At 41.6% G+C, this 11,102-nt stretch overlaps 2 protein-coding genes across 6 annotated transcripts in view; both read right to left on the reverse strand.

Annotated features, from left to right (window-relative positions):
- The window catches only part of vit (vitrin), a 32,006-nt gene extending 25,875 nt beyond the window's left edge, over positions 1-6,131 (reverse strand). For 2 of the 5 annotated variants that reach the window (XM_058058321.1, XM_058058320.1), the window contains exon 1: positions 5,820-6,130. In XM_058058321.1, coding sequence (XP_057914304.1) covers positions 5,820-5,966 — 147 coding nt within the window. In that variant the 5' untranslated portion in view covers positions 5,967-6,130. Of the gene's footprint in view, positions 1-5,288; positions 5,485-5,672; positions 5,775-5,819 lie in introns of those variants that run through there. The other 3 variants (XM_058058322.1, XM_058058324.1, XM_058058323.1) reach the window with 3 other exon arrangements.
- A 3,222-nt stretch (positions 6,132-9,353) lies between these two features.
- The window catches only part of LOC131108000 (opsin-5-like), a 6,109-nt gene continuing 4,360 nt past the window's right edge, over positions 9,354-11,102 (reverse strand). Inside the window, exons 5-6 of the mRNA XM_058058577.1 lie at positions 10,977-11,102; positions 9,354-9,970 (exon numbers count right to left, since the gene is read on the reverse strand). The exon at positions 10,977-11,102 is cut by the window's right edge and continues 98 nt beyond it. Coding sequence (XP_057914560.1) covers positions 9,500-9,970; positions 10,977-11,102 — 597 coding nt within the window. The 3' untranslated portion in view covers positions 9,354-9,499. The remainder of the gene's footprint in view (positions 9,971-10,976) is intronic.

The raw sequence follows: 11,102 nt of genomic DNA on the forward strand, positions 1-11,102 counted from the left end.
TTAACAGAAAAAATTAATTTAACGAGAAAAAGTCCTAGTAGCATAAACTTGGAATATAAAAAAAGTCAAATTACAATATGTCTACGTTTGTTTTTATGCTTCACTGATTTTTTTGTCAAGCATTTCAATTTCGTACTTTGGTCAGTGGACCTTGAACACAACATAGTTGCTTTGAGATGGAAAAGTGAGATTAATAAATACTGTATATTGTCTGTACGCATTAAAGTGCTGCATTTAAAATAACAAAAAAATAAAAATACAGTATTCCGCCGTTCATTGTGGTCCCAACCATTTACAACCTTGTACACATTAGAGCCCTCTAGAAATACACGCCTATAACACCCCTATAGTCACTTTTACCTTTACATTACCCAATATAAATATAATAAGACAATATAAGACCTGTGCTTGTGTGTGTTTCAATAAATGTCTTCTGGACATGTGGACAGGAAGTGATGTCGAAGATTCAGAGTTGAGTAGGGCCACAACTGTACTCGTGTTATTATTATGATGATGATTATTGTGCCTACAGTCCAACAACGTTTAGTTCACTGAGTCATTTTTAAGCTTGAAGATGTATGCTATGTTGGAAAATATGTTGACAAAGAGGTAAACAAGGAGTAGTTAGCATACTCTTGATATCTTGTCCATACTTCATATAGTTGTTCCAGCTGGACTACCCAGCATGCCTTGTGGGCATTTGGAAGAAACAGTTTTAAGTTATGTGTTGTGTTTAGCGCTTAGCTGTTGATTTGTTGTTTCTGTGTTGTTGCACCATGAGCAAGTATGTAGTTCTGTTTGATGCCAACCTATATATGGACGGCCCAATTAACCCAATGTGGCCCAAATAGTTTGCTCACCCGTTCTACAAAGACCTGTCTTATTTTTAATGACCTATTTTTCTAATCCATATTGCAAACCTAGCGGCACTTTCCCTGATACAGCTCTAGTACATTTTAACTTCACATGCATGAGCACTGACTTCATTTTTCCACTGTGTTGTGTTTTGACATGCAAGTCTAATGACTTATCTGAATGAATATCGCAGATGAGGCGGTGAGCAAGCCAGGACAGATACACGTACCGCCAGTCCTGAAAGGCAGACCTCCATCAACAGATCCGACACCTGCTAGGACATTCGTGAAGTACAGTTGAGCTCTACTTATTGTTTGCATGCCCTTGTCTCTACCTGAATAAATGTATTCTTAGCTTGAGCCATTCCAAGCTATGAAATATTCCAAATGATCCCTAACAAACACAGTGGGGAGTTTCCTGTACAGTAGATAATAGATTATGAAGGAACATGCAGAGACACAAGCTCTCCTGTGGTCTCTGTGACACACATTCATAACAAAATACACATTCTCATACCTGTGCTACCATAAATCACAAACTCAGTGTGTTCAATTCAAGATGTTCCTGTGCTCATACGCCATTTTATTCAGCATCACCCAATGCAAATTTGTTATGATGCTTGAATAAATGGTGGTTGGGAAAATTATCGTTTTTGTAGCTATGATTGTCGAGCAAGCATTCTCAACTTAAACAAACATATGTAAGTTAAGTGTAGAGTGATTTTTTTTTTAATTTGTGCACTTGGACATCAATCCATCCATCCAACCATCCATCTGACCCTGAACTGCATCGGCATAACAATGTTAATATTAATAATAATATTAATAATGATTAATTAGGGCTGCACGGCGGTCTAGTGGTCAGCGCACAGACCTCACAGCTAGGAGACCAGGGTTCAATTCCACCCTCAGCCATCTCTGTGTGGAGTTTGCATGTTCTCCCCGTGGGTTTTCTCCAGGTACTCCGGTTTCCTCCCACATTCCAAAAACATGCTAGGTTAATTGGTGACTCCAAATTGTCCATAGGTATGAATGTGAGTGTGAATGGTTGTTTGTCTATATGTGCCCTGTGATTGGCTGGCGACCAGTCCAGGGTGTACCCCCCTCTTTGCCCGAAGACAGGCTGAGATAGGCTCCAGCATCCCCCACGACCCTCGTGAGGATAAGCAGTAGAAAATGAATAATTAATTAATATTAATGTTGTTGTAGCTTGGTTAATATGCACATCACATTATATGTTAATGGGGCGTTATTGGTACTTTGTGGAGACTTTTTGAGATTACTCAAAATGTATGTTAAATAAGTATGTTCCATAATGTACATAAATTCCAACAAAAAGTGAAGTTTACCAGTGTCAAGTAGAGAACTGGACCGTGAGAAACTTCGGCTTGTGGAGCCTTTTCAAATGTGTAACTGTGGGGTTAAATAACTGCTCTCCACTGACTAACCTTTATGGTCTGAAGACTTTTTGTAGAGGATAAGCTGGGCTTGTGAAAGAAATTTCAAGTCAGTCAGTCTTACGGGGTTCAAAGAGCAGCTTTTTAAAACGTGTAACTTTGGCGTAAAGTAACTGCTCTCATCTGGCAAAGGTTTATAGTTAGCTCATTCGCTCCCAAAGACGTGTATGTAAATATATACATATGTCTTTGATGTTTTTTGGGCGGAAGAGGTACGAAGAGGTGATGATGCAAGTCCACAATAGAAGACAGCATGTTTGGTGCAGTTATAAAATGACAAAACAGCCACAGAGCCAAGTCAAATGTGAAAACTGTAAACAACATTTTTTTGTGTTGTTTATGTGGTGGCATGGTTATTTTGGCTAACTATATATGGCTGCATTTGTGTCAAGGTGAAAGTTATGCTTGTGTATTGTTTTTTCTCCCTTTTGTTAAGAACTGATATTTTGGGCTGCACGGCGGTCGAGTGGTTAGCGCACAGGCCTCACACCCTTGGCCATCTCTGTGTGGAGTTTGCATGTTCTCCCCGTGTATGCGTGGGTTTTCTCCGGGTACTCCGGTTTCCTCCCACATTCCAAAAACATGCTAGGTTAATTGGCGACTCCAAATTGTCCATAGGTATGAATGTGAGTGTGAATGGTTGTTTGTCTATATGTGCCCTGTGATTGGCTGGCAACCAGTCCAGAGTGTACCCCGCTTCCTGCCCGAAGACAGCTGGGATAGGCTCCAGCACCCCAACGACCCTTGTGAGGATAAAAGAAATGAATTAATTAATGAACTGATATTTTGGTGAAACCTACCGTTGTTATACTACTGATTATTAAAAAACAGAAAAAGATGAGTCTAATCTTTCTTTTGGTATATAATACCATGCCTATATAGCCATATCCATTCAGTCAATTGAGACACCAAACGTGTATATTTGGTGCAACTGATTGAAAAATTACATGTGAAAAACAAAGCTTGGCTTGAAGTGGACTCGAACTGCTTTTATGCACTTCACTGGAGTGTCCAGGTGTACCTAATGAAGTGTCTGGTTGCTTATACGCTTTGATGGATGAGCATACCTGACACGAATCAGTGAATTTTCTCCCAGCTGCGTGGGTTCACAAATCAAACACCTGATCAACACGCTTGACACATGAAGAAGTGCACAGAAATGCTGGTAGAAACTATTTCCACAGTCATGGCCGAAGGTGAAAGGTTCTGTTCAAAGGTTTTCACTCACTATGTAGTAAACCTGCCAGCACAGACAGGCCGCATAGTTGCAGGAATTATAGCACAATTCACGTCAGGGTAACCCACTTGTTAGTAGATTACAAGTGCAAAACAGACTTCACCACTGAGAGGTGTTGCATAATGCATGACGCTGTGAAATAGAACTTGCAGAGGCAATCAGACTGTGGGATGATAAGAGACAACTGGCAGGAGTACAGGTACAGGTGACAGGATGTAGGGCAGCTGCTTGAACCTTTTCCAAAGGGCAGCCAAGTCGATCATCTATCACTCTACATATACACCTGCACTGTACTTGGATGTTGACAGACATTTTCATGCATTTCCTCCCCTAAAACAAACACTGATAATGCCTTACAGTCACACAAGGCACAAAGGCAGAAAAAGTGTACTTTGTCCTGCTTTGACCCACTTCCATTCTAAATGAGGTTTACTTCAGTGCCATGGAAACTTTACAATACAGCTCATCCTACAGTTGGAGATGGTGAGGAACACACACCCACACACACACACATACATACAGTGCCCAGCACTAAATCCCCAGTATTCACTGCTGGATCCACAGTTGTATTGTAAGCATGTTGGATGTGCCGAGTACTGTATCAACAAGCCAAGTGACAGCATCAGGGGATCATGTCATAACAATACTGCTTCCCAAACTGAAGATCGCAACCCAAAAAGGATGCGGGACTTAGAGTTGCCGCCTATATTTGTGCTAATAAATAATTGAAAATGACATCTGGGAGGCGGCATGGCGGTCAAGTGGTTAGCGCACAGACCTCACAGCTAGGAGACCAGGGTTCAATTCCACCCTCGGCCATCTCTGTGTGGAGTTTGCATGTTCTCCCCGTGCATGCGTGGGTTTTCTCCGGGTACTCCGGTTTCCTCCCACATTCCAAAAACATGCTAGGTTAATTGGTGACTCCAAATTGTTCATAGCTGTGAGTGTGAATGGTTGTTTGTCTATATGTGCCCTGTGATCGGCTGGCGACCAGTCCAGGGTGTACCCCGCCTCTCGCCGAAAGACAGCTGGGATAGGCTCCAGCACCCCCCGCAACCCTCGTGAGGAAAAAGCGGTAGAAAATGAATGAATGAATGACATCTGGGTCTCATCAACAGATCACCCGCTTCTGTGGATGAAATTGCGGAGGAAAAAATCACAAATGAGCCTCGCTATTTTACTAATAGTGAATGAAATGAAAAGGAAAATTAACATTGAAGTTACATCTACCTTGATTGAAGACGTGATTGATGGCAATGTGGCAGCGACACACCACCTGTGGGTTTTGCTATGAGCTATTTCCTGAATTTACTGTTTCTCACCTTTTTATTATCAAAATACTGGCCTTTTCAACTGTCTTTGTTTTTGGTAGCTGTGATCAAAAGAAAACCAGACACTTACGGCATAACTGTGTTAGTTAGCAAAGAACTACATGGTAAACTGCTGATGACATCATAGAAGGGCAATGGTTCCTGTTTCCATGTATTAGCAAGGACGTTTAGTGATAATATGACATGACAATAAGTGACATAGTGCGTTATACAGTATGTTACATTTTGTAGTGACAATAAGACATGTGCTATATAGTACACTAACCGGAAAATGTATGTAAACTGAAGCAGAATTTTAGCAGAAATCACACTAATCGTGGCATATGCTAACTGAGCTTCAACTGTATTTGGACTATGACTTATTTCATTTGTTTGAATCCTGTCATGTTACTAGATTAAGAATTCCTACCTGACCTGACTGTTGGGTGATCGGATCCAATACTGTACATGTTGCATTACTTTAACAATTAAGCCACAGCCTGTTCCAATTCACTGCTAGCCATGTTGTTTACAGACCACTTCAGATTGATCAAACTTGGCCCAAAATTAAACACAGTACAGGAAAAAAAATCCTTCTCGGAATTGAAAATACATGCCAGGTTTAGATGTACAAAATGGCTTCACATCGAGGAAAAATGAAATGAATGAATAAGCTAATTCGTTTCATTTAAAAGTGATTCCACAAGTAGGGGCTCTACTTTATAGAGTTTTTTTTTAATTAAACAATTACTCGTTTCAAATATTATATATTTAAATATATTGAAAACGGCTAAAAACAAAAGTGAACACAAACCGAATCACTGTCCCACAGTCTACGTGAACGTCAATTATGCGCAGAAAGTAGATCCTTCATTCCCGCATCAGCAAACAATCGCTGTGAAACTGCTTATTTACACTCCAAATATGCTTCACATCCACCGAGTAATTAAATGAAACTTACCCGATGAGTTGAAGTGATCCAGCGAATCCCTGCGTCACCAATGTTAATATCCTTGCGCACTACTAGTTTGACGTCTCCACGCAAGTGAGTCAAGATTCCACCTGGACTGTTTTTTTTTTTTACTCCTGCACGAGCCGAGCTGCTCATTAGAAGTGGAGAAGTGGATAGGGCCGCCCGGAGCTTTTCTCCTTGTTTGCCCGTCCCACTTGAGACACGCAAGCTCCTCACGTACTCGAACACAAGAGGATGCGTGGACCCTACAGTCTGTAGTACATCCCTGCGTGCATTTTACGCTTTCATTACTTGGGTGTTGTGTTTTGATGGGTAATTATCTTTTTCATGTGGTCTTTGACTTCTGTCACGACAGGTAACACCCCCCCACACACACACCCACACACACACCCACACACAACACACACACACATATAGACCAATCAGCACCTTTTTGACAGACACACTCCAATTCATGTCCACTCTCACTTGTGGTGACACTACACATGCACGTGCACCCCCAACACACACACACACACATGCACATAAGCACACAAACACACTAAGTGCTATGTCAACCCTAAGGAGGGGTGCAAATGCCAGACTGACAGCCAAAACCTGATGATTTATATTACACAGACATACATAATGTAACATACTGTATAACGCACTGTGTCATCTTTGTTATTGTTTATACAGCATAAAGTGCTTTTAGTAAGCCCGGCTGGGAATGCTTCATTTTGAGCATTAATGCTAACGAGCTGTGTTTTGTATGGACGTCCAACGAGTGGTTAGCTACATTAAGTGCGACTTTTCACTTTATCCGCTTTATCTGCCCCCCTCCTGGTTTCTTTTTTTTGCATGTTTGTCACACACATTTAAATATTAGTCAGTGATAGCACAACAAAATGAACAAACAAAATGTGGGGTTTAAATGAATCTTTTTTATGAAGGGGGAAAAAAATCAAAACCTACACGGCCCTGTGTGAAAACATAGTTGTCCCAAGATTTAAACATAACTTAACTGAGATGAATTATAAGGCTTATAAAGCCATATCTACATCTGTGGGACTCCAGCAAACCACAGCAAGAGCCATTATTCACAAATAGCAAAAGAAAGAACATGGCTGAACCTTCACAGGAGTGGCCAGCCAACCAAAATTACCCCAAGCGCATAGCGACAACTCATTCAAGAGGTCACAAAAGACCCCACAACAACATCCAAACAACTGCAGGCATCACTTTTCTTAGGTAAGGTCAGTGTTCAAAACTCCACCATAAGAAATGCCAGAGTTCCAAGACCAAAACCACTGCTGAACAAAAGGCGTGGCCTGCCAACCAAAATTACCCCAAGCACACAGCGACAACTCATTCAAGAGGTCACAAAAGACCCTACAACAACATTTTTGTCACACTTAAATGTTTCAGATCATCAAACACATTTACATATTAGTCAGTGATAACTACATGGCCCTGTGTGAAAACATAGTTGCCCCAAGATTTAAACATAACTTAACTGAGATTAATTATAAAGCTCATAAAGCCATATCTACATCTGTGGGACTCCAGCAAACCACAGCAAGAGCCATTCTTCATAAATGTCGAAAAAAAAAACATGGCTGAACCTTCGCAGGAGTGGCCAGCCAAACAAAATTACTCCAAGCGCACAACAACAACTCATTCAAGAGGTCACAAAAGACCCCACAACAACATCCAAACAACTGCAGGCATCACTTGTCTTAGGTAAGGTCAGTGTTCAAAACTCCACCATAAGAAATGCCAGAGTTCCAAGACCAAAACCAATGCTGAACAAAAAGAACATTAAGGCTCGACTTTTCAAATAAATACATCTTGATGGTCGCCATTTTTTTTTCGAAAGGTCTTGCAAAATCTGTGTTCTGACAAGACAAAAGTTTAACTTTTAAAAGGTTAAAAGTAACTTTTTAACAGGCTTAAAAGTAAGGTTGCATTTTAGAAAAACAACATGATAATAACAGTAAAATATGGTGGTGGTAGTGTGATGGTCTTGGGCCGTTTTGCTGCTTCAGGATTTTGACGACTTGCTGTGATGAATGGAAGCATGAATTCTGATGGTCATATACAGTCTCTGTGCATTTATATTATATTATATTATTATATAACAACATATTATTATTATATAATGACATTCAAAAGTCAATTATCCAAAGTAGTAGGCCTCTGGTGCAGATGAGTCTGTTAATTAGTACTGGGTTATTTTGCCCATTTTAAAACTTCTATACAAATTTCCATAGGCTGTATCATCTTGAAAAACACACAGATTAGGTCACGCCCACGTTGTTCGTTTTGAGAGCTTGGGAGCAAAGAACCGGACCACTGTGAAACTAAGACCCCCTGATTGTGTTAATGAATGTTGTTTTCTCTGTGTGCAGACACTATACTTAAGAGAAGGCAGTCTGGCATCCCTCTGGGAATGTAGGAAGTACGTTGGCATGAGGAGCCGGGGGCACCATGTAGAGCGCCATCACATGCATGGGATGAGTTTCAGACAGTTTCCAGATGTTTTTGGTGCCACTGAGGTGCTTTACTGAGTCGTAGTAGTTAGACATAAACAATATCGGTTTCAGTTTTGATATCATCCAATGAATGAATGAATGAATGAACATATTATGCTTCTTTTACTGTGATGCCACAGGATGCATTCCATTATTTACTGATTGATTGCTTTTGTCCTGGGCATTTTGATGACGTTTTTCCTTGCATAAAAGCAACATGAGTGACTCATGTTGGTCCGGTATTGGACCTTATCTTGTATGTTTCTTAGCTGCCCTTTTAGTGTGATAATTTTATCATTCTATGACCTCATGTTATTTTAGATGGGTTGTGATTGGCTCCTGGTAAAGAAAGAGCTACCATTTTGTTGTTGACTCACAAGTATAATATATAGTACTATATAGTAGTATAGTAGTACAGTAAACCTCGGATATATCGGATTCAATTGTTCCCACTGGTTTTGGCCGATATAAGCAAAATCCGTTAGATGCGTATACCGGAAAATGTCCGTTTTACGCATATATCGGATTTATATCCGGTATATGCGTAAATCGGATTTTATCCGTTATAAAAAGGCACTTCCTTGACTATGTTTCCAATGTACCTGGACGCGCAGGCAACGCTGCAAACGCTGCAAATGACGTCGTATAGCGGCCTGTCACGATTCGGCGAATCGGAGCGCCACGATGCGGCCATCCGATATATGCGAGGGAAATTTAATGGAAATGCATTGGAACGGGACTGGAGATTTTGTCTGAAATAGGCGAAATCCGTTATAAAAAATCCGATATATGCAATGAATTTTTATTGAAAATGCATTACAGAAAAATTGGTTCTTTTTTATCTGTCCGTTGTGAGCGAATTTCCGATATATCCGAGTCCGATATATCCGAGGTTTACTGTATAGTATATAGTATAGTATTTAAACGATTAGCGTTCTGAAGTATAGGAGATGTCACAAGATTAGAACATGGTCATGAATTAGCCGGGGCTCAATGACACAACACAGCATTAACCTTTAGACAATACATAACTTTATTGAAAGTAGCAAAGCATTGTACGTCTTTTTTAACATGGGTAAGACCAAAAAATAGAAAATTCTGTCTGAATTCCCCATCATAATTCAAGTATTAGTTCAAGTCGCATGGTTTCAGTCTTTAGAGTCTGTCACAACAGTACTCTGAGGTTTCAATATGGGACGGCACATCGATGTGGAAGATCTCCTGTGTGTCAGATGGAGGAGTCTCAGGAGGACTGTTGACTCCTGAGTCACTATCAGGATTGTACTGCATCACTTCTTTCGCTGTGTATTTGGCCTCCAGTACCTGGACAAGCGGGGGTGCGGGTGGGAGTGTAGCCTCAGTCTTGAGCTTGATATTTTTAAAGCGTTGCAGGCGAACCACATCCCTGTTCTCCCGTGAACATGGCAGTAGAGTGCACACGTCCTTGCGGAATTTGGAGCTCATACCGAAGTAGATGAGAGGGTTGTAGAAGCTGGCGGACTTGGCAAAGAGGCGGGTGAAGATGCTGGTTGTGCTTGGGACGTGGAAGCCCCAAGCCGACCACATGGACACGACTGCGTATGGCGACCAGGCCATGATGAAAGCAGTGCAAATGACTATGGCGATCTGGAGAGAGCAACATCAAAAACAGAAATGAAGTGAGTGTAATGGCCAGCTAATGGCCAGCAGGGGGCCACCACATAAGGCTATTGTATTAAAGCATTCATTCATTCATTTTCGCAGGGGGTGCTGGAGCCTATCCCAGCTGTCTTTGGGCGAGAGGCGGGGTACACCCTGGACTGGTCGCCAATCAATCACAGGGCACATATAGACAAACAACCATTCACACTCACATTCATACCTATGGACAATTTGGAGTCACCAATTAACCTAGCATGTTTTTGGAATGTGGGAGGAAACCGGAGTACCCGGAGAAACAGAGATGGCCAACGGCGGAATTGAACCCTGGTCTCCTAGCTGTGGGGTCTTTGCGCTAACCACTCGACCGCCGTGCCGCCCTGTATTAAAGCATTCATTCATTCATTTTCTACCGCTTTTTCCTCACAAGGGTAGTGGGGGGTGCTGGAGCCTATCCCAGCTGTCTTCCCGAGAGGGCGAGAGGCACACCCTTGACTGGTCGCCAGCCAATCACAGGGCACATATAGACAAACAACCATTCACACTCACATTCATACCTATGGACAATTTGGAGTCACCGATTAACCTAGCATGTTTTTGGAATGTGGGAGGAAACCGGAGTACCCGGAAAAAACCCACACATGCACGGGGAGAACATGCAAACTCCACACAGAGATGGCCGAGGGTGTGAGGTCTGTGCTCTAACCACTCGGCCGCCGTGCAGCTCAAAATATCAGTTCTTAACAAAAAAAAGGGAGAGAAAACAGTACACAAGCATAACTTTCACTTTCACAAATGCAGCCGTATATAGTTAGCCAAAATAACCATGCCACCACATAAACATGCAAACTCCACACAGAGATGGCCGAGAGTGGAATTGAACCCTGGTCTCCTAGCTGTGAGGTCTGTATTAAAGCAGTGCTTCTCAATTATTATTATTTTTCTTCATGAAGACTAATGCTAAGAAAAATTTTCACAAATATTTATTATTTACCCTTGTGACATCTCTCTCCACCTTCCTTTGCCGGGCGGTGATGTAACCATCCGCTGACATGGCGTTAGTGCTTTTCACAGTGTTGATGATGGAGATGTAGGAGAAGAGCATGATCATCACAGGGAT

The sequence above is a fragment of the Doryrhamphus excisus genome, chromosome 20 (genome assembly GCF_030265055.1).
Source record: "Doryrhamphus excisus isolate RoL2022-K1 chromosome 20, RoL_Dexc_1.0, whole genome shotgun sequence".
Classification (NCBI taxonomy): domain Eukaryota; kingdom Metazoa; phylum Chordata; class Actinopteri; order Syngnathiformes; family Syngnathidae; genus Doryrhamphus; species Doryrhamphus excisus.